This window comes from Oncorhynchus nerka, linkage group LG9a, assembly GCF_034236695.1.
Source record: "Oncorhynchus nerka isolate Pitt River linkage group LG9a, Oner_Uvic_2.0, whole genome shotgun sequence".
Taxonomy (NCBI): domain Eukaryota; kingdom Metazoa; phylum Chordata; class Actinopteri; order Salmoniformes; family Salmonidae; genus Oncorhynchus; species Oncorhynchus nerka.
The window spans coordinates 5,501,141-5,525,482 of record NC_088404.1 but is presented as its reverse complement, the minus strand read 5'-3'; the positions used below and the strand labels follow the sequence as shown (position 1 = coordinate 5,525,482).

General features: G+C 45.5%; 1 protein-coding gene across 2 annotated transcripts in view; it reads left to right on the top strand.

Annotated features, from left to right (window-relative positions):
* Positions 1–21,837, top strand: part of LOC115118369 (ATP-dependent Clp protease ATP-binding subunit clpX-like, mitochondrial) — a 29,898-nt gene extending 8,061 nt beyond the window's left edge. Inside the window, exons 6-15 of one of the 2 annotated variants that reach the window (XM_065022226.1) lie at positions 4,319–4,475; positions 5,689–5,730; positions 9,262–9,426; positions 9,538–9,702; positions 11,531–11,619; positions 14,487–14,651; positions 17,556–17,855; positions 18,668–18,760; positions 18,977–19,083; positions 21,224–21,837. In XM_065022226.1, coding sequence (XP_064878298.1) covers positions 4,319–4,475; positions 5,689–5,730; positions 9,262–9,426; positions 9,538–9,702; positions 11,531–11,619; positions 14,487–14,651; positions 17,556–17,855; positions 18,668–18,760; positions 18,977–19,083; positions 21,224–21,314 — 1,374 coding nt within the window. In that variant the 3' untranslated portion in view covers positions 21,315–21,837. The remainder of the gene's footprint in view (positions 1–4,318; positions 4,476–5,688; positions 5,731–9,261; positions 9,427–9,537; positions 9,703–11,530; positions 11,620–14,486; positions 14,652–17,555; positions 17,856–18,667; positions 18,761–18,976; positions 19,084–21,223) is intronic. The other variant, XM_065022227.1, reaches the window with a different exon arrangement.
* The last annotated feature ends 2,505 nt before the right edge of the window (positions 21,838–24,342 follow it).

The window sequence follows — 24,342 nt, the reverse complement described above, 5'->3', positions numbered from 1 at the left end:
TCGGCAGAGGGAGAGAGCAGCAGACTGAGGGTCAGTCTCAGCAGAGGGAGAGGGCAGCAGACTGAGGGTCAGTTTCAGCGGAGGGAGAGAGCAGCAGACTGAGGGAGAGAGCAGCAGACTGAGGGTCAGTCTCAGCGGAGGGAGAGAGCAGCAGACTGAGGGTCAGTCTCAGCAGAGGGAGAGAGCAGCTGGACACCAGATAAAACATGAGAATTACACCAGATATAACATACTGAACCCAACTCCCCCGGCACACAGACTGCTGCAGCATAGAGACTGAGACAGTGGGAGGTTGGGGAACACTGTGGCCCCGTTCGACGATACCCCCGGACAGGGCCAAGATACCCCCGGACAGGGCCAACCAGGCAGGATATAACCCCACCCACTTTACTAAAGCATAGTTCCCACACCACTAGAGGGATATCATCAGACCACCAACTTACTACCCTGAGACAAGGTTGAGTATAGCCCACGAAGATCTCCTCTACCGCACGAGCCCGACGGGGCACAAAACCGGACAGGAAGATCAAGTCAGTGACTCAAGCCTGGCACGACGTGATGCAGCCCTGGTAGAGCACCAGTAAGCCAGTGACTCTGTTATATGGTCCGAGGCAGAGAATCCCAGTGGAGAGAGGGGAGCCGGCCAGGCAGTAACAGCATGGTAGAGCACCAGTAAGTCAGTGACTCAAGCCTGGCACGACGTGATGCAGCCCTGGTAGAGCACCAGTAAGTCAGTGACTCAAGCCTGGCACGACGTGATGCAGCCCTGGTAGAGCACCAGTAAGTCAGTGACTCAAGCCTGGCACGACGTGATGCAGCCCTGGTAGAGCACCAGTAAGCCAGTGACTCTGTTATATGGTCCGAGGCAGAGAATCCCAGTGGAGAGAGGGGAGCCGGCCAGGCAGTAACAGCATGGTAGAGCACCAGTAAGTCAGTGACTCAAGCCTGGCACGACGTGATGCAGCCCTGGTAGAGCACCAGTAAGTCAGTGACTCAAGCCTGGCACGACGTGATGCAGCCCTGGTAGAGCACCAGTAAGTCAGTGACTCAAGCCTGGCACGACGTGATGCAGCCCTGGTAGAGCACCAGTAAGTCAGTGACTCAAGCCTGGCACGACGTGATGCAGCCCTGGTAGAGCACCAGTAAGCCAGTGACTCTGTTATATGGTCCGAGGCAGAGAATCCCAGTGGAGAGAGGGGAGCCGGCCAGGCAGTAACAGCATGGTAGAGCACCAGTAAGCCAGTGACTCAGCCCCTGTTATATGGTTCGAGGCAGAGAATCCCAGTGGAGAGAGGGGAGCCGGCCAGGCAGTAACAGCATGGTAGAGCACCAGTAAGCAAGTGACTCAGCCCCTGTTATATGGTCCGAGGCAGAGAATCCCAGTGGAGAGAGGGGAGCCGGCCAGGCAGTAACAGCAAGGACGGTTCGTCACTTCAGTGCCTTTCCGTTCACCTTCACACTCCTGGGCCAGACTACACTCAATCATAGGACCTACTGAAGAGATGAGTCTTTGGCCTTTCGGCCTGCTTATTGTGACCGTAGCGTACTTGTAGGTATGTACGGCAGGACCAAATCAGAGAGATAGGTAGGAGCAAGCCCATGTAACGCTTTGTAGGTTAGCAGTAAAACCTTGAAATCAGCCTTTGCCTTAACAGGAAGCCAGTGTAGGGAGGCTAGCACTGGAGAAATATGATCACATTTTTTGGTTCTAGTCAGGATTCTAGCAGCCCTGTTTAGCACTAACTGAAGTTTATTTAGTGCTTTATCCGGGTAGCCGGAAAGTAGAGCATTGCTGTAGTCTAATCTAGAAGTGACAAAAACATGGATTAGCTTTTCTGCATTATTTTTGGACAAAAAGTTTCCTGTTTTAGCAATTTAATGAAAGTTGAAGAAAAAAACTACCCTTTACAACTACGAAACTTTATTAGGGTGACTCTCAAGGGACAATGGAACCTACCTAAGATGTCACCTATTGAACAACTCTGCCACGCAGACCAACCACTGTTCAAGACCATTTCCCGTGTTTACAATGCTCTTATGTCAGGACTAACACTGCCTGGGCTAGATAAACCCCGACTTGGATGGGAGAAAGATCTGGGTATTGATCTTGATGAGGATCTATGGAGTGACCTGTGCAGGGATGGTGTTACATCCACATTGAACTCCAGATACAGACTGATCCAGTTTAATTTCCTCCATCGGCTCTATATCACCCCATCTAGACTGCACAAGTTCAACCCAGATATCTCCTCCCTATGTTTTAGATGTGGCTCAGATGAAGGAACATTCCTCCATTCCACTTGGCAGTGTTCAAAACTACACGGTTTCTGGCAGGGGGGTATGCGATACCATATCCTCAATTCACGGGGTTGCATTCCCTTTAGACCCGGAGGTCTGTCTACTGGGTAACTTTACTAACTCCAATCTTAGGCAAAGCCATACTATAAAGCTAACAGAAATATTGCTAGCGATGGCCAAGAAATGTATTGCCTTGAAATGGAAATTGGATTCCTCCCTGCCAGTTGCAATGTGGCTATCGGAAGTTAATAGTTGTATCCCTTTGGAGAAAATCACTTACTGCTTGAGGAATAAGTTAAAGACATTTTACAGAATTTGGCAACCTTTTATTGACTATATGGAGAATCTCCCCCCACATCTCATTGATTGAATCTATATATAATCCAACCTTTTATTGACTATATGGAGAATCTCCCCCCACATCTCATTGATTGAATCTATATATAATCCAACCTTTTATTGACTATATGGAGAATCTCCCCCCACATCTCATTGATTGAATCTATATATAATCCAACCTTTTATTGACTATATGGAGAATCTCCCCCCACATCTCATTGATTGAATCTATATATAATCCAACCTTTTATTGACTATATGGAGAATCTCCCCCCACATCTCATTGATTGAATCTCTATATAATCCTGACATAATGTTTCACAGGTAATGTAGAATATGTAGCCTACGGGCAGGTGATCCAATGTCTCGTTATTTTATTTTTTTCTTATTGTATGTTTGTTTATATAATTATAATTATTTTTGTTACGCTCGTCTGTTACTGTCACTTTGTCCTATCGTTGTCTAATATCTTTTCACTTTTGTTTTGAATGTTCTTAATTGGAAAATGCAAAAATAAAATATTTAAAAAAATATATATATTTAAAAAAAACTACCCTTTGAAACAGTCTTGATATGTTCGTCGAAAGAGAGATCAGGGTACAGAGTAACGCCGAGGTCCTTCACGGTTTTATTTGAGACGAGCCTACACCCATCTGGCAGCACATCTCTCTGTTTCCTTGGGACCTAGAACGAGCCTCTCTGTTTCCTTGGGACCTAGAACGAGCCTCTCTGTTTCCTTGGGACCTAGAACGAACCTCTCTGTTTCCTTGGGACCTAGAACGAGCCTCTCTGTTTCCTTGGGACCTAGAACGAGCCTCTCTGTTTCCTTGGGACCTAGAACGAGCCTCTCTGTTTCCTTGGGACCTAGAACGAGCCTCTCTGTTTCCTTGGGACCTAGAACGAGCCTCTCTGTTTCCTTGGGACCTAGAACGAGCCTCTCTGTTTCCTTGGGACCTAGAACGAGCCTCTGTTTCCTTGGGACCTAGAAGCCTCTCTGTTTCCTTGGGAACCTCTCTGTTTCCTTGGGACCTAGAACGAGCTCTGTTTCCTTGGGACCTGCCTCTCTGTTTCCTTGGGACCTAGAACGAGCCTCTCTGTTTCCTTGGGACCTAGAACGAGCCCCTCTGTTTCCTTGGGACCTAGGACGAGCCCTCTCTGTTTCCTTGGGACCTAGGACGAGCCCTCTCTGTTTCCTTGGGACCTAGAACGAGCCCTCTGTTTCCTTGGGACCTAGAACGAGCCCTCTCTGTTTCCTTGGGACCTAGAACGAGCCCTCTCTGTTTCCTTGGGACCTAGAACGAGCCCCTCTGTTTCCTTGGGACCTAGAACGAGCCTCTCTGTTTCCTTGGGACCTAGAACGAGCCTCTCTGTTTTGTCCAGAGTTCAAAAGTAAAACGTGCCACCATCCACTTCCTTCCTAGTTTTTTTAAAATTAAATATTTCATCTTACTCTGCATTGTTGGAAAAGGACCCATAAGTAAACATTTCACTGTTAGTCTACACCTGTTGTTTATGAAACATATATAATTTGTTTGGGGGGGGGGGATTGATAAGACTTAAGACTTGTCATGAGCTTGAAAACTTTACTTAAAGCCTGGAGATGCATTATGAAACGGTTCCTTTTATTGATAGACTTGTTTGAACACGTTATAAAGGTCTTTATCGTAACTCTGTCTTTCAGATCTATGCCTACCTGGACAGGTACGTAGTGGGTCAGTCGTATGCTAAGAAGGTGCTGGCGGTAGCTGTGTATAATCACTACAAGAGAATCTACAACAACATCCCTGCTGGGAGCAGACAGGTGGAGGTGGAGAAACAGGCCTCGCTCACACCACGAGGTCAGTAGTACAGTCTACTGTTAGTTAGAAACAGGCCTCGCTCACACCACGAGGTCAGTAGTACAGTCTACTGTTAGTTAGAAACAGGCCTCGCTCACACCACGAGGTCAGTAGTACAGTCTACTGTTAGTTAGAAACAGGCCTCGCTCACACCACGAGGTCAGTAGTACAGTCTACTGTTAGTTAGAAACAGGCCTCGCTCACACCACGAGTAGTTCTGACACCACGAGGCCAGCGTAGTCTGTTCGCTGTAGTAGATCTGACACCACGAGGCCAGCGTAGTCTGTTAGCTGTAGTAGTTCTGGCACCACGAGGCCAGCGTAGTCTGTTAGCTGTAGTAGGTCTGACACCACGAGGCCAGCGTAGTCTGTTAGCTGTAGTAGATCTGGCACCACGAGGCCAGCGTAGTCTGTTAGCTGTAGTAGATCTGACACCACGAGGCCAGCGTAGTCTGTTAGCTGTAGTAGATCTGACACCACGAGGCCAGCGTAGTCTGTTAGCTGTAGTAGATCTGGCACCACGAGGCCAGCGTAGTCTGTTAGCTGTAGTAGATCTGACACCACGAGGCCAGCGTAGTCTGTTAGCTGTAGTAGTTCTGAGGCCACCAGCGTAGATCTGGCCAGCGTAGTCTGTTAGCTGTAGTAGTTCTGACACCACGAGGTCAGCGTAGTCTGTTAGCTGTAGTAGTTCTGACACCACGAGGCCAGCGTAGTCTGTTAGCTGTAGTAGTTCTGACACCACGAGGCCAGCGTAGTCTGTTAGCTGTAGTAGTTCTGACACCACGAGGTCAGCAGAGTTCAGTCAGCTAAAGGCCTTTGTTTAAAATGTTAGTAATATTTAGCCTCAGCTTCCAGGAAACGTAGACTGGACAAAAATGAAGTTGGCTTACTTCCAGAACAGTACAATTTCAGTAGGCAACAAAGACCCAACCACTGTTTTCTAGAATGTTCTGAAACACCTGTTCAGTCCTGTTCATATCAGTCACCTCAAGGTGCTCTCGTTTAGTATAATTTGCCATTTGTTCAATGATTTTACTTTTTACACCCACATTTCACAGTTTTAAATGGATTTTTAATGGATTTAACAAGGTGATGATATAACAACAACAACAACAACAACAACGGGATCTGATTCCTCCTTGCAGAACTGTAGTGATGATGTGTTAATCTGGCTGTGATCACGTTGATTTGGATGACCTTGTCATCCTCTGTAGAGCTAGAGATGAGAAGACGGGAGGATGAGTACAGATTCACCAGTAAGTGATTTGATTGGTCCTCCTTACATAGTGTCGTGTCATTGACGAATTTTTTAATTTTTTTAAACATGTCACATTTTTGATTGGAGCGTTCTGTTTTTGTCAAATATATATAAAATTTATTTATTTATTTTCAAGAATTACACAAATGCTGAAGTTTACAGGTTAAAGTCTCTTGTTCTTAATTACTTGTTGTTTTCAGGGTGTGTTAGATGATAAAAATAAAATGTATCCTGAACTTTCACACCTGATTTCAATTAGTCAACTAATAATCACTAATCTTTTGACTAATTTCATCAGTTGTGGCAGCTTCGGGTTAAAACACTAACTGAGCCAAACAGGAAGCCCATATTAAGTATTTGAAAGTATGTTGACTTACACAGTGGCTCCCAGTAGAGCAGAGCACATGTATTTTTAGATTGAACTTTGACCTATTGCAGCGAAGCAGCACCACAGATACTGATACTCTTCACATTATACCTAAAGAGCCTAGATGATGTAATACCGTGAGAACTGAAAACGCGTCATACACGGCGTGTACAAAACAATAAGAACACGGAGGTGGAAAATCAATACCTGGGGACCTCTTGACGTCAATCTTAAATGAATCGTTCTTTATTATCAGCAAGCTGGGCGGCAGGTAGCCTATAGTGGATAGAACGTTGGGCCAGTAACCAATCAAATCCCCGAGCTGACAAGGTGGAACAGTGGGTTAGCTGGCGTTCTGCCCCCCAACAAAGGCAGTTAACCCCACTGTTCCCCTGAACAAAGGCAGTTAACCCCACTGTTCCCCTGAACAAAGGCAGTTAACCCCACTGTTCCCCTGAACAAAGGCAGTTAACCCCACTGTTCCCCTGAACAAAGGCAGTTAACCCACTGTTCCCCTGAACAAAGGCAGTTAACCCCACTGTTCCCCTGAACAAAGGCAGTTAACCCCACTGTTCCCCTGAACAAAGGCAGTTAACCCCACTGTTCCCCTGAACAAAGGCAGTTAACCCCACTGTTCCCTGAACAAAGGCAGTTAACCCCACTGTTCCCCTGAACAAAGGCAGTTAACCCCACTGTTCCCTGAACAAAGGCAGTTAACCCCACTGTTCCCTGAACAAAGGCAGTTAACCCCACTGTTCCCCTGAACAAAGGCAGTTAACCCCACTGTTCCCCTGAACAAAGGCAGTTAACCCCACTGTTCCCCTGAACAAAGGCAGTTAACCCCACTGTTCCCCTGAACAAAGGCAGTTAACCCCACTGTTCCCCTGAACAAAGGCAGTTAACCCCACTGTTCCCTGAACAAAGGCAGTTAACCCCACTGTTCCCTGAACAAAGGCAGTTAACCCCACTGTTCCCTGAACAAAGGCAGTTAACCCCACTGTTCCCCTGAACAAAGGCAGTTAACCCCACTGTTCCCCTGAACAAAGGCAGTTAACCCCACTGTTCCCCTGAACAAAGGCAGTTAACCCCACTGTTCCCCTGAACAAAGGCAGTTAACCCCACTGTTCCCCTGAACAAAGGCAGTTAACCCCACTGTTCCCCTGAACAAAGGCAGTTAACCCCACTGTTCCCCTGAACAAAGGCAGTTAACCCCACTGTTCCCCTGAACAAAGGCAGTTTACCCCACTGTTCCCCTGAACAAAGGCAGTTAACCCCACTGTTCACCCTGAACAAAGGCAGTTAACCCCACTGTTCACCCTGAACAAAGGCAGTTAACCCCACTGTTCACCCTGAACAAAGGCAGTTTACCCCACTGTTCCCCTGAACAAAGGCAGTTAACCCCACCCTGAACAAAGGCAGTTAACCCCACTGTTCCCCTGAACAAAGGCAGTTAACCCCACTGTTCCCCGGTAGGCCGTCATTGTAAATAAGAGTTTGTTCTTAACTGACTTGTCTAGTTAAATAAAGGTTCAATTGAAAGGTTACAACAAACTCTGCACACCGTCCAGGTTTCTCAGAAGCTCCGCTGGGGTGGTCCCAACAGTTGCCTTATATACGGCTATACACAGACAAGTTATATTTGCCTGATTTAGCATAATTCATTCATTACCGGTGACTCGCACATGTGACTGACCAATACCTCACGAGGCTTTCTCTCTCTCTCCCAAGTTGAGACCTTGAAACTGAGATACCTTGGTTGTTCCCATAGCAACAAGTTGAGGATTCCTCCATACACGATCAGTCAGTCACCTGCATGAACCCATCTGATTGGTTATTAGAAAAGTAGCGTTGATTTGATTCACAAACACAACACTTCCTGTTCCTTTTTTGTTGTGTACTTGTAGAATAAGTTGACAAAACATTAGGAACACCTTCCTAATATTGAGTTGCCACCTCCACTTTTGCCCTCAGAACAGCCTCAATTCATCGGGGCATCAACTCATCGGGGCATGGGACTCTACAAGGTGTCAAGTGTTTCACAGGGATGCTGGTCCCTGTTGACTCCCAATGCTTCCCACTGTTGTGTCAAGATGTCTGGATGTCCTTTGGGTGGTGGACCATTCTTGATTCACACGGGGAAACTTGAGTGTGGAAAAACCCAGCAGCGTTGCAATTCTTGACCCAAACCGGTGCGCCTGGCACCTACTACCATACGCTTCAGTCGTTTGTCTTGCCCCATTCACCCTCTGAATGACACACGCACACAATCCATGTATCAAGGCTTAAAAATCCTTCTTTAACCCGTCTCCTCCCCTGCATCTACATGTCTCCTCCCCTGCATCTACATGTCTCCTCCCCTGCATCTACATGTCTCCTCCCCTGCATCTACATGTCTCCTCCCCTGCATCTACATGTCTCCTCCCCTGCATCTCCTCCCCCTGCATCTACATGTCTCCTCCCCTGCATCTACATGTCTCCCCTGCATCTACATGTCTCCTCCCTGCATCTACATGTCTCCTCCCTGCATCTACCTCCTCCCCTGCATCTACATGTCTCCTCCCCTGCATCTACATGTCTCCTCCCCTGCATCTACATGTCTCCTCCCCTGCATCTACATGTCTCCTCCCCTGCATCTACATGTCTCCTCCCCTGCATCTACATGTCTCCTCCCCTGCATCTACAGTGATTTTGAAGTGGATTTAACAGGTGACATCAATAAGGGATCATAGCTTTCACCTGGATTCACCTGGTCAGTCTGTTATGGAAAGAGCAGGTGTTCTTAATATTTTGTACACTGAGTATACAGTAATGCAAGTAATACAGTAGAGATGTGTAGTACAACACAAGTTGCCAGGTCACAGTAGGCCGACATTGCATATCCTGTTTGGAAAAGTGATGTTTTTGTGCCAGGTCATTACCATGAGAGATGGGGAAACCCAAAATGTGTTTTCCCTAGCCTGGGGGGCAAATGTGTTTCTGCCCTCTCGCCAACTCCTTATGGAATCAGTCATGCCAAACAAGCTTGACAAGGACCACAATGGAGTTGATAGTTGGCAAGAGCACAAACGGATCCTGGGACCAGGCTAGAATTCACCACCGTCCTGCTGCCAAATCACCTGAACCCCAAAATATACAATATGACTGTTTTTGTTTACATTGTAGAACTACTTCAGATAGCAGGGATCAGTCCCCATGGCAACACTCTGGGAGCCTCCATGCAGCAGCAGGCTCCTCGGGAGAAGAGGGGCGGGGACGTGTTAGACTCCACCCACACTGACATCAAACTGGAGAAGAGCAACATCGTGCTGTTAGGCCCAACCGGATCAGGTTACTCAACTATTTTATTTTATTTTTTTGTTGTCCAAAAACAACTTACTGTTGTGAAATATATCCTTTTCTCATGCCCATAAAAAAAATATTCTTCACTATATTTCCCAGGCAAGACATTGTTGGCCCAGACTCTGGCCAAGTGTCTAGATGTACCTTTTGCCATCTGTGATTGTACCACCCTGACCCAGGCTGGCTACGTGGGGGAGGACATCGAGTCTGTCATCGCCAAGCTGCTGCAGGACGCCAACTACTCTGTGGATAAAGCACAGCAAGGCGGGTGGCTCATAAACACTGGTTTCTGCATCTTCAGGACTTCAATAGTTCCATAATGCTTCTCATGTACAGTACTTTGTTAAGTTGTGAGTAGTCTGATGCAGGGATTATTTTCAGGGTTTTTTTATTTATATTTTTGCAGATGAGAATTCACTTGTGGTTCAAAAAAACCTTATTATGAAAGTTGATCTTAATCACATATGTACAAAATGTATAATATAATACACCAATATAATATAATACACCAATGCAATATAATGACCACCAATATAATATACAATATAATACACCAATATAATATAATACACCAATATAATACAATATTATACACCAATACAATATAATGACCACTAATATAATACACCAATATAATATAATGACCACCAATATAATACAATATAATACACTAATATAATACACCAATATAATATAATGACCACTAATATTATACACCAATACAAAATAATGACCACTAATATAATACACCAATATAATATAATGACCACCAATATAATACAATATAATACACTAATATAATGACCACTAATATAATACACCAATATAATATAATGACCACTAATATTATACACCAATACAATATAATGACCACTAATATAATACACCAATATAATATAATGACGACCATCTCACTGAAGATGTGGTTTCCATGTACAGACATTGTGTTTCTGGGATATTTACAGAGCCTTCAAAAGGTATTCACACTCCTTGACTTTTTCTTGTTACAGCCTGAATTTTAAAATGGATTCAATTTAGATTGTGTGTCACTGGCCTACCCACAATACCCCCATAATGTAATAATGACTACCTCATCTTTGTACACACACACAATTAATTATCTTTGTGGTCCCTCAGTCGAGCAGTGAATTTCAAACACAGACTCAACCACAAAGACTCTGCGAGGTTTTCAAATGCCTCGCGAAGAAGGGCACCTATTGGTAGATGGGTTAAAATAAAAATATCCCTTTTAAGCATGGTGAAATTATTAATTACACTTTGGATCAAAACACCCAGTCACTACAAAGATACAGGTGTCCTTCCTAACTCAGTTGCCGGAGAGGAAGGAAACCACTCGGGGATTTCACCATGAGGCCAATGGGGACTCTTTTTAAAACCGTTACGGAGTTCAATGGCCGTGATAGAAAACTGAAGGTGTCATCGACAAGGACTGGGGAGTTTTTATTATTTAAAAAAACAGTTTTAGGATAAAAATAAATGGAATAGAGCTAAGCACAGGCAGAATCCTAGAGGGAAACCCTGGTTCAGTCTGCTTTCCTACAGACACTGGGAGACAAATTCAGCAGAACAATAATCTAAAATACAAGGCCACGTCGACAGTGGAGTTGCTTCCCAAGACGACATTGAGTGGCCTAGTTAGTTTAGACTTAAATCAGTTGTAAAATCTATGGCAAGACTTGAACAGGCTTGTCTATCAATGATCAGCAACCAACTTCACAGAGTTGAAAGAATTGACCTAATAATGTGTACATATTGTACAATCCAAAGCTCTTCGAGATTTACCCAGAAAGCCTCACTGCCAAATGGGATTCTAACATGTATTGAATCAGGGGTGTGAATACTTTTATTTTATTTTCAATATATATTCAAAGATTTCTAAAAACATGTTTTCACTTATGTCATTATGGGATAGATCGGTGAGGAGAAAAATATATATATATTTAAACCATTTTGAATTTAGGCTGTGACACAACAAAATGTTAAATTAAGTCAAGGGGTATGAATAATTACATGAAGGCACTGAAAGTAATTCGACCTACCTTTAGTTGACTGTAAACATCTCCCTGTCCAGGCATTGTGTTTCTGGATGAGGTGGATAAGATCGGGAGTGTTCCTGGGATCCACCAGCTCAGAGACGTAGGAGGAGAAGGTGTACAGCAGGCCAGTACTCAACACAACTCTACTTTTATTATCCCAAGCTTAGGAAAGTCATTTGGTCAACTTTTACAGGAGTGTCCAGACATGCAACAAAACATTAAGAATGCCTGCTCTTTCCATGACCTAGACTGACCAGGTGAATCCGGGTGAAAGCTATGATCCCTTATTGATGTCTCTTGTTAATTCCACTTCAATCAGTGTAGATGAAGGGGAGGAGACATGTAGATGAAGGGGAAGACATGGGAGGGGAGACATGTAGATGACGGGGAGGAGATGAAGAGACATGTAGGAGGAGACATGTAGATGAAGGGGAGGAGACAGGTTGATGAAGGGGAGGAGACATGTAGATGAAGGGGAGGAGACATGTAGATGAGGAGACAGGTTGATGAAGGGGAGGAGACATGTAGATGAAGGGGAGGAGACATGTAGATGAAGGGGAGGAGACAGGTAGATGAAGGGGAGGAGACAGGTTGATGAAGGGGAGGAGACATGTAGATGAAGGGGAGGAGACATGTAGATGAAGGGGAGGAGACAGGTTAAATACTTAAAAAAAAAAAAATGTTTTAAGTTTTGAGACAATTGTTTAATTTGACCTTTATTTTAACTCTGCAAGTCAGTTAAGAACAAATTCTTATTTACAATGATGGCCTAGGAACAGTGGGTTAACTGCCTTGTTCAGGGGAACAGTGGATTTTCTGGCCTAGGAACAGTGGGTTAATTGCCTTGTTCAGGGGAACAGTGGGTTAACTGGCCTAGGAACAGTGGGTTAACTGGCCTAGGAACAGTGGGTTAACTGGCCTAGGAACAGTGGGTTAACTGCCTTGTTCAGGGGAACAGTGGGTTAACTGGCCTAGGAACAGTGGGTTAACTGGCCTAGGAACAGTGGGTTAACTGCCTGTTCAGGGGCAAAACGACATATTTTTACCTTGTCATCTCAGGGATTCAATCTAGCAACCTTTCAGTTACTGGCCCAACGCTCTAACCACTAGGCTACCTGCCGCCCTCGTAGATTGTGTGTGTGTGCAATTCAGAGGGGGAATGGGCAAGATAAAAGATTGAAGTTCCTTTGAACAGGGGTTTGATAGTAGATGCCAGGTGCACAGGTTTGTGTCAAGAACTGCAATGCTGCTGGGTTTTTCACGCTCAACAGTTTCCCGTGTGTATCAAGACTGGTCCACCAGCCAACTTGACACAACTGTGGGAAGCATTGTTGTCAACATGGACCAGCATCCTTGTGGAACGCTTTCGACACCTTGTAGAGTCCCATGCCCCGATGAGTTGATGCTGTTCTGAGGGCAAGAGGGGGGGTGGCAACTCAATATTAGTAAGGTGTTCCTAATGTTTTGTCAACTTATTCTCCAGCAACAGTTGTGCACTAGATGCCTCTAATAATGACTTCATTTGTATCCATTAGAAAAGTCTTTGTGTCATGCAGCATACCAGCATACGGGTGGCTATTCACATATCTGATGTACAGCACACCGCAAACATTACATACCTGACTTACTTAGGCCCGTCGCCCTTGTGGGGATCATGGCTACAGTAGCCCACCGCCCTTGTGGGGATCGTGGCTACAGTAGCCCAACGCCCTTGTGGGGATCGTGGCTACAGTAGCCCACAGCCCTTGTGGGGATCGTGGCTACAGTAGCCCACAGCCCTTGTGGGGATCGTGGCTACAGTAGCCCACAGCCCTTGTGGGGATCGTGGCTACAGTAGCCCACAGCCCTTGTGGGGATCGTGGCTACAGTAGCCCACAGCCCTTGTGGGGATCGTGGCTACAGTAGCCCACAGCCCTTGTGGGGATCGTGGCTACAGTAGCCCACAGCCCTTGTGGGGATCGTGGCTACAGCAGCCCACAGCCCTTGCGGGGATCGTGGCTACAGTAGCCCACAGCCCTTGTGGGGATCGTGGCTACAGTAGCCCAACGCCCTTGTGGGGATCGTGGCTACAGTAGCCCAACGCCCTTGTGGGGATCGTGGCTACAGTAGCCCACAGCCCTTGTGGGGATCGTGGCTAAAATAGCCCTGTGGGGATCGTCACGATCCCATCGTGTAAGGGCTGTGCACGATCCCCACAGGGCTGTGGCTACCAGCCACGATCCCCACAAGGGCTGTGGGGATCGTGGCTACAGTAGCCCACAGCCCTTGTGGGGATCGTGACTACAGTAGCTATTTTTACACGCAAGAGTAATAATGACTATTGCAATTCAGTATTATAGCTGGGTGGTGTTCGTTTGGAACCTCACAGCCAGGATCCTTGATGTTGTGTGCTTGTAGAGTAGGGATCGCCGACTAGATTCAGCCTCGGGACGTTTTTTGTTGAGCAGATGGTCGGGAGGGCCAGAACATAATTACAAATAATTTGTAGAATGTAAATTGACTGAAAGAAGCACAAAGAGATGTTTGACTAAAACATAATCATTTCAAACCTTGATTACATTTGTAAACTATTATGTTTTTCTATTATGTATGGGAATACTTCAACAGATGACACTTGTAGCTGAATTCTTGGGTTTTAAGTATTTTATATCCAACAGCGGGGCGGCAGCGTAGCCTAGTGGTTAGAGCGTTGGACTAGTAACCGGAAGGTTGCAAGTTCAAACCCCAGAGCTGACAAGGTACAAATCTGTCGTTCTGCCCCTGAACAGGCAGTTAACCCACTGTTCCTAGGCCATCATTGAAAATAAGAATTTGTTCGTAACTGACTTGCCTGGTTAAATAAAGGTGTAAAAAAAAAAAAATGTTTACATTTTTAAATATAATTATTATTATTTTATTTTCTGGCGGGGGGGGGGCAGTTGGGCAACCCTGTTGTAGAGCGTTTACCTAATGGTTGTATTAGTGATTGACGTCGTGTGTTTCTGAATGTAGGGCCTGCTGAAACTCCTGGAGGGCACGATCGTGAACGTTCCAGAGAAGAACTCCAGGAAGTTGAGAGGAGAGACGGTGCCGGTGAACACCACTAACATCCTGTTCGTAGCGTCAGGGGCTTTCAACGGACTCGACAGAATCGTCAGCAGACGAAAGAATGAAAAGGTTAGTAAGAATAAATATATATATATATATATATTTTCCCCTTTTTGTATCGACCCACACCTGTAAAACGGCTGGAGACTATTTTATTCCGTTCACTGGTTTTATAGAAAGACTTGGTCAGTTGAGTATCTCTAGTCTGAGCATTCTTAGTTTATGTATTTGTCCATTTTTAAAGGGTCAATCTGCGGTTTCTAAATCCATTTTAATAATATGTTGTTGTTTTTTCACCTTTTATTTAACCAGGTAGTCCAGTTGAGAACAAGTTCTCATTTACAACTGCGACCTGGCCAAGATAAAGCAAAGCAGTTCGACACAAACAACAACACAGAGTTACACATGGAGTAAAACAAACATACAGTCAATAATACAGTAGAAATAAGTCTATATACGATGTGAGCAAATGAGGTGAGATAAGGGAGGTAAAGGCAAAAAAGGCCATGGTGGCAAAGTAAATACAATATAGCAAGTAAAACACTGGAATGGTAGATTTGCAGTTTAAGAAAGTGAAAAGTAGAGAGAGAAATAATGGGGTGCAAAGGAGCAAATTAAATAAATAAATACAGTAGGGGGAGAGGTAGTTGTTTGGGCTAAATTATAGATGGGCTATGTACAGGTGCAGTAATCTGTGTGCTGCTCTGACAGCTGGTGCTTAAAGCTAGTGAGGGAGATAAGTGTTTCCAGTTTCAGAGATTTTTGTAGTTCGTTCCAGTCATCATGTACTCGCTACATGATTTTGTACCCGCTCAGCCCAGTCAAAACTGTTCGCTGCTCTGGCCCCCCAATGGTGGAACAAACTCCCTCACGACGCCAGGACAGCGGAGTCAATCACCACCTTCCGGAGACACCTGAAACCCCACCTCTTTAAGGAATACCTAGGATAGGATAAAGTAATCCTTCTCACCCCCCCCCCCTTAAAAGATTTAGATGCACTATTGTAAAGTGGCTGCTCCACTGGATGTCATAAGGTGAATGCACCAATTTGTAAGTCGCTCTGGATAAGAGCGTCTGCTAAATGACTTAAATGTAAATGTACCCGTTGATTCTTGAAAAATATAACTAAATAAATACCTCATGAGTTAAACAGTCGTATCCCATCAGAACCTACTCTGAACAAAAATATAAACGCAACATGCAACCATTTCAACGTTTTACTGAGTTACAGTTCATATCAGGAAATCAATCAATTGAAATAAATAAATTTGACCCTAATCTATGGATTTGACATAACTGGGAATACAGATGTGCATCTGTTAGTCACAGATACCTTACAAGAAAATTAGGAACGTGGATCAGAAACCCAGTCAGTATCTGGTGTGACCACCATTTGCCTCATGCAGTGCAACACAGCTGGGGCGGCAGGTAGCCTAGTGGTTAGAGTGTTGGGCCAGTAACTGGAAGGTTGCTGGCTCCCCGAGCTGACAAGGTAAAAATCTGTTGTTTTGCCCCTGAACAAGGCAGTTAACCCACTCTTCCCCGGTAGGCCGTCATTGTAAATAAGAATTTGTTCTTATCTGACTTGCCAAGTTAAATAAAGGACAAAATAAAATAAAACATCTCTGTCACAGAGTTGATCAGGCTGTTGATTGTGGCCTGTGGAATGTTGTCCCACTCCTCTTCAATGGCTGTGTGAAGTTGCTAGATATTGGCGGGAACTGGAACATGCTGTCGTACAGGTCGATCCAGAGCATCCCAAACATGCTCAATGTGGTGACATGTCTGGTGAGTATGCAGGACATGGAAGAACTGGGACATTTTCAGCTTCCAGGAATTGTGTCCAGATCCTTGAGACATGGTGTCGTGCATTACCATGCTGAAACATGAGGTCATGGCAGAGGATGAATGGCATGACAATGGGCTTCAGGATCTCGTCATGATATCACTGTGCATTCAAATTGTCATCGATAAAATGCAATGGTGTTCGTTGTCCGTAACTTATACCTTCCCCATACCATAACCTCACCGCCACCATGGGGCACTCTGTTCACAACGTTAACATCAGTAAACCACTCATCCACACGACACCACACACGCTGTCTGCCATCTGCCCGGTACAGTTGAAACCGGAAATCATCCCTGAAGAGCACACTTCTCCAGTGAGGCCAGTGGCCATCGACGGTGAGCATTTGCCCACTGAAGTCGGTTACGACGCCAAACTACAGTCCGGTCAAGACCCCTAGTGAGGACGACGAGCACGCAGATGAGCTTCCCTGAGACTGTTTCTGACAGTTTGTACAGAAATTCTTCAGTTGTGTAAACCCACAGTTTCATCAGCTGGGTGGCTGGTTTCAGACGATCCCACAGGTGAAGAAGCCGGATGTGGAGGTCCTGGGCTGGTGTGGATGCACGTGGTCTGTGGTTGTGAGGCCGGTTGGATGTACTGACAAATTATATACAATTACGTTGGAGGTGGCTTATGGTAGAGAAATGAACATTAAATTATCTAGCAACAGCTCTGGTGGACATTCCTGCAGTCAACATGCCAATTGCACGCTCCCTCAACTTGAGACATCTGTGACATTGTGTTGTGTGACAAAACTTCACATTTTTTAAAGTGGCCTTTTATTGTCCCCAGCACAAGGTGCACTTGTGTAATGATCATGATGTTTAATCAGCTTGTTGATATGCCACAAATTTGTCAGGTGGATGAATTATCTTGACAAAGGAGAAATGCTGACTAACAGGGATGTAAAACAAATTTGTTATCGTTTCAACTTCCGATCTACCGCTTTAATAACGCAGTGTTTTCATCAATGGAACATGAACGTCTAGGCCTCTCCAGACGACGTCTCATTTCTTCAGTGCTTTAGACCACTTGCGTTTTCCTTAACCCTCTCCTCCCTGGTCCTCCTCCGCCTATGTAGTGCCTGTTGTTACCTCTCTCTTTTCTTCTTCTTCTTCTTCTAGTACCTGGGCTTTGGCACACCATCCAACATGGGTAAGGGTCGTCGTGCGGCGGCGGAGGCCGACAAAGCTAACAGCAGTGAACAGACCGACATGGTGGCAGAGATGGAGGAGAAGGATCGGCTGCTGAAGCTCGTGGAGGCCCGGGACCTCATTGAGTTTGGGATGATCCCGGAGTTCGTCGGGCGTCTGCCTGTGGTGGTGCCTCTACACAGTCTGGATGAAGAGACGCTGGTCCGTATCCTGACTGAACCACGCAACGCTGTCATACCCCAGTACCAGGCCCTGTTCAGCATGGACAAGGTTAGTTGTAGTAGACTCGGTACCAGGCCCTGTTCAGCATGGACATGGTTAGTAGTAGTAGTAGACTCGGTACCAGGCCCTGTTCAGCATGGACATGGTTAGTAGTAGACTCGGTACCAGGCCCTGTTCAGCATGGACAAGGTTAGTAGTAGACTCGGTACCAGGCCCTGTTCAGCATGGACAAGGTTAGTTGTAGTAGACTCGGTACCAGGCCCTGTTCAGCATGGACAAGGTTAGTAGTAGTAGTAGTAGTAGTAGACTCGGTACCAGGCCCTGTTCAGCATGGACAAGGTTAGTAGTAGTAGTAGACTCGGTACCAGGCCCTGTTCAGGATGGACAAGGTTAGTAGTAGTTGTAGTAGATTCGGTACCAGGCCCTGTTCAGCATGGACAAGGTTAGTAGTAGTAGACTCGGTACCAGGCCCTGTTCAGCATGGACAAGGTTAGTAGTAGTAGACTCGGTACCAGGCCCTGTTCAGCATGGACAAGGTTAGTAGTAGTAGACTCGGTACCAGGCCCTGTTCAGCATGGACAAGGTTAGTAGTTGTAGTAGACTCTGTACCAGGCCCTGTTCAGGACAAGGGTAGTAGTAGTTGTAGTAGACTCGGTACCAGGCCCTGTTCAGGACAAGGGTAGTAGTAGTTGTAGTAGACTCTGTACCAGGCCCTGTTCAGGACAAGGTGAGGAAGGAAAGTCCTTTCTCAGGACTGGAAGAACATTTCTACTGCTGAGAATCTACAAGCTCTCTTTCTCTTTTTCTCTCTCTCTGTCTCTCTCTCTCTCTCTCTCTGTCTCTCTCTCTGATTGTTCCAGTGTGAACTGAATGTAACCACAGATGCTCTGAGGGCCATCGCCAAGCTGGCTCTGGAGAGGAAGACAGGAGCCCGAGGCCTGAGGTCCATCATGGTCAGTCAATACAATGTGCTCAATTCCTAGAAGTTGGGTATTTGAGTGTTATCAGCAGTAACAATATACAAACAGTGGATTCAGTTGCTGATGTTAAATCTAAGTGATATTTCTAATGTGGTGAGTGACTTCTTGTGACGAAGGTGAAATTTAATTCCTATACTATGTTTTGTTTCAGTTTTCTGACTGTGTGAAATATGTCATTTTTAAATACAGGAGAAGCTTCTTCTGGAGTCCATGTTCGAGGTGCCGTGTTCAGACATCGTGTCTGTGGAGTTAACCGAGGACGTCGTCCTGGGCAAATCAGAACCACACTACGTCAGGTTCGTCAGCACCTGTTTGGTTCTTATTGGCTTCGTAGTGTCTTTATCGCTGTACTTATCTCTTGCCAGGATTTAAATGACTTGCCTAGTTAAGTAAAAGTTACATTTTTAATAGATGAATAATAACCATATCAGTTTGTTGGTTTCAGAGGTACAGCACCACTCAAAAGTTTTAGAACATTGACAAATTCAAGGTTTTCTTTATTTTTACTATTTTTCAACATTGTAGAATAATAGTGAATAATCGAAGACATCAAAACTATGAAATAACACACATGGAATCATGTTGTAACCAAAAGAAAGTGTGAAACAAATGAAAATATATTGGGTTGTGGTCGGGTGATTGTGGAGGCCAGGTCATCTGATGCAGCACTCCATCACTCTCCTTCTTAGTCAAATAGCCCTGACACAGCCTGCAGAAGGTGTGTAAGGGCTATTTGGGGTCATTGTCCTGTTGAAAAACATGATAGTCACACTAAGCGCAAACCAGATGGGATGGCGTATCGCTGCAGAATGTTGTGTTTGCCATGCTGGTTTAGTGTACCTTGAATTCTAAATAAATCGCTGACCGTGTCACCAGCAAAAGCACCTTCACACCTCCTCCTCCTCCTCCATGCTTCACGGTGGGAACCACACATTCAGAGATCATCGGTTCATCTATTCTGCGTCTCACAAAGACACGGCGGTTGGAGCCAAGAATATCAAATTTGGACTCATCAGACCAAAGGACAGATTTCCACCAGTCTAATGTCCATTGCTCGTGTTTCTTGTCCCAAGCATGTCTCTTCTTCTTAGTGGTGTCCTTTAGTTGTGGTTTCTTTACAGTAATTTGACCATGAAGGCCTGATTCACACAGTCTCCTCTGAACAGTTGATGTTGAGATGTGTCTGTTACTTGAACTCTGTGAAGCGTTTATTTAGGCTGCAATTTCTGAGTCTTGTAACTCTGGGTCTTCCTTTCTTGTCGTTGACCTCATGAGCGCCAGTTTCATCATAGACCTCATGAGAGCCAGTTTCATCAAAGACCTCATGAGAGCCAGTTTCATCATAGACCTCATGAGAGCCAGTTTCATCATAGACCTCATGAGAGCCAGTTTCATCAGAGCGCTTGGTGGTTTTTGCGACGGCACTTGAAGAAACGTTCAGAGTTCCTGAAATTTTCCTGATTGACTGACCTTCATGTCTTTAAAGTAATGATGGACTGTTGTTTCTCTTTGCTTATTTGAGCTGTTCTTGCCATAATATGGACTTGGTCTTTTACCAAATAGGGCTATCTTCTATATACCAGCCCTACCTTGTCACGACACAACTGATGGGCTCAAATGCATTAAGAAGGAAAGAAATTCCACAAATGTACTTTTAACAAGGCACACCTGTCAACAATTGACATGCATTCCAGGTGACTACCTCATGAAGCTGGTTGAGAGAATGCCAAGAGTATGCAAAGCTGTCAAGGCAAAGGGTGGCTACTTTGAACAATCTCAAATATAAAATATATTTAGATTTGTTTAACACTTTTTTTGTTTTTTTGTTTACTACATGATTCCATATGTTATTTCATAGTTTTGATGTCTTCACTATTATTCTACAATGTATAAAATAGTTTTAAAAATAAAGAAAAACCCTTGAATGTGTAGGTGTGTCCAAACTTTTGACTGGTGCTGTATGTTAAGAACAGAACACTGAGTACTGAAACCTGACCTGAAGTTCCCATGTAATGTTCCCAGACCGTACCTTGGCCCCAGAACCACTAATACTGACTCTCTCCCTCTCTCTCTCGCCCTCTCTCTGCATAACTAACCTTACCACTAATTACTGACCCTCCTCTCTCTCTCTCTCTGCATAACTAACCTTACCACTAATTACTGACCCTCCTCTCTCCCTCTCTCTCCCTCTCTCTCGCCCTCTCTCTCTCCCTCTCTCTCGCCCTCTCTCTCTCTCTGCATAACTAACCTTACCACTAATTACTGACCCTCTTCTCTGTCTCTCGCTCTCTCTCTGCATAACTAACCTTACCACTAATTACTGACCCTCCTCTCGCTCTCTCTCTGCATAACTAACCTTACCACTAATTACTGACCCTCCTCTCTCTGCCAAAGAGTGTTTTGCTAAATGCCTAAAAAATTTAAATATATTTCCAGGGCTCCAGCGAAGGAGGCGGCAGAGGAGTATGACTCTGGTATTGAAGAGGAGAACTGGCCCAGACAGATGGACGCAGCAACTAACAACTGATCTGATCCATCTTGACCTTTTCACTGACACTCATTTTCAAGAACCACTACATTCTCTACACACAGTGCAATCTAGAATCATTAGAACACCTTCTAGAATCCTTTTGGAAGCCAGTTGTGGGTTCCTTGAATTCCAGACCCTGAGACCCTGTGGAGCCCACTACTGAAAGTGTTTCTTGACCTTTCTCTCTCTGTGTTTTCATAAGGAACTACTAGAATGTGAGATCTGTAAATACCTGTTGATCTTGTGAATCAAATGGTAGTTGTTTAGTTATGAATGAAGGGCCACTAACAACATGGACCTTTTTATTTTATATAGTATATATATTTTCCATCTTAAGAGAATGCCATTTTTATTCTAAATGATTTTAAATGGGTGATTGTGTTCTTTCCTATTGTGTTGTGATGATGGCAGGTTGTCGTGGCAAAGGAAACACATAACATGAATGGGATCAGCCAGGGAAACAAGTATAACATGAATGGGATCAGCCTGGGAAACACATATAACATGAATGGGATCAGCCTGGGAAACAGGTTTAACATGAATGGGATCTGGTCTAAAGTAGTGCACTATATAGGGAATAGGGTTCTATAGGGATCTGGTCTAAAGTAGTGCACTATATAGGGAATAGGGTTCTATAGGGCTCTGGTCTAAAGTAGTAAACTATATAGGGAATAGGGTTCTATAGGGCTCTGGTCTAAAGTAGTAAACTATATAGGGAATAGGGTTCTATAGGGCTCTGGTCTAAAGTAGTACACTATATAGGGAATAGGGTTCTATAGGGCCCTGGTCTAAAATAGTGCACTATATAGGGAATAGGGTTCTATATGGCTCTGGTCTAAAGTAGTGCACTATATAGGGAATAGGGTTCTATATGGCTCTGGTCTAAAGTAGTGCACTATATAGGGAATAGGGTTCTATAGGGCTCTGGTCTAAAGTAGTGCACTATATAGGGTTCTATAGGGCTCTGGTCTAAAATAGTGCACTATATAGGGAATAGGGTTCTATATGGCTCTGGTCTAAAGTAGTACACTATATAGGGAATAGGGTTCTATAGGGCTCTGGTCTAAAGTAGTGCACTATATATAGGGAATAGGGTTCTATAGGGCTCTGGTCTAAAGTAGTGCACTAGATAGGGGATAGGGTTCTATAGGGCTCTGGTCTAAAGTAGTGCACTATATAGGGAATAGGGTTCTATAGGGCTCTGGTCTAAAGTAGTGCACTGTATAGGGAATAGGGCTCTGGTCTAAAGTAGTGCACTATATAGGGAATATGACTACTATGCCATGTGGCACCATGACTACTATGCCATGTGGCACCACTGAGGTGCACCATGACTACCATGCCATGTGACACCAATGAGGTGCACCATGACTACCATGCCATGTGACACCACTGAGGGGCACCATGACTACCATGCCATGTGACACCACTGAGGTGCACCATGACTACCATGCCATGTGACACCACTGAGGTGCACCATGACTACCATGCCATGTGACACCACTGAGGTGCACCATGACTCCCATGCCATGTGACACCACTGAGGGGCACCATGACTCCCATGCCATGTGGCACCATGACTACTATGCCATGTGGCACCATGACTACTATGCCATGTGGCACCATGACTACTATGCCATGTGGCACCATGACTACTATGCCATGTGGCACCATGACTACTATGCCATGTGGCACCATGACTACTATGCCATGTGACACCATGACTACTATGCCATGTGGCACCATGACTACTATGCCATGTGGCACCATGACTCCCATGCCATGTGGCACCATGACTACTATGCCATGTGACACCATGACTCCCATGCCATGTGGCACCATGACTACTATGCCATGTGGCACCATGACTCCCATGCCATGTGGCACCATGACTACTATGCCATGTGGCACCATGACTACTATGCCATGTGGCACCATGACTACTATGCCATGTGGCACCATGACTACTATGCCATGTGGCACCATGACTCCCATGCCATGTGGCACCATGACTACTATGCCATGTGACACCATGACTCCCATGCCATGTGGCACCATGACTCCCATGCCATGTGGCACCATGACTCCCATGCCATGTGGCACCATGACTCCCATGCCATGTGGCACCATGACTACTATGCCATGTGGCACCATGACTCCCATGCCATGTGGAACCATGACTCCCATGCCATGTGAAGCTATGACTACCATGCCATGTGGCACTATGACTACTATGCCATGTGGCACCATGACTCCCATGCCATGTGAAGCTATGACTACCATGCCATGTGGCACCATGACTACTATGCCATGTGGCACCATGACTCCCATGCCATGTGGCACCATGACTACTATGCCATGTGGCACCATGACTACTATGCCATGTGGCACCATGACTACTATGTCATGTGGCACCATGACTACTATGCCATGTGGCACCATGACTACCATGCCATGTGGCACCATGACTACTATGCCATGTGGCACCATGACTACTATGCCATGTGGCACCATGACTACTATGCCATGTGGCACCATGACTCCCATGCCATGTGACACCACTGAGGTGCAGCATGACTACCATGCCATGTGACACCACTGAGGTGCACCATGACTCCCATGCCATGTGACACCACTGAGGTGCACCATGACTACCATGCCATGTGACACCACTGAGGTGCACCATGACTCCCATGCCATGTGACACCACTGAGGGGCACCATGACTCCCATGCCATGTGGCACCATGACTCCCATGCCATGTGACACCACTGAGGGGCACCATGACTCCCATGCCATGTGGCACCATGACTCCCATGCCATGTGGAACCATGACTCCCATGCCATGTGGCACCATGACTCCCATGCCATGTGGCACCATGACTCCCATGCCATGTGGCACCATGACTCCCATGCCATGTGGCACCATGACTACTATGCCATGTGGCACCATGACTCCCATGCCATGTGGCACCATGACTACCATGCCATGTGGCACCATGACTACCATGCCATGTGACACCATG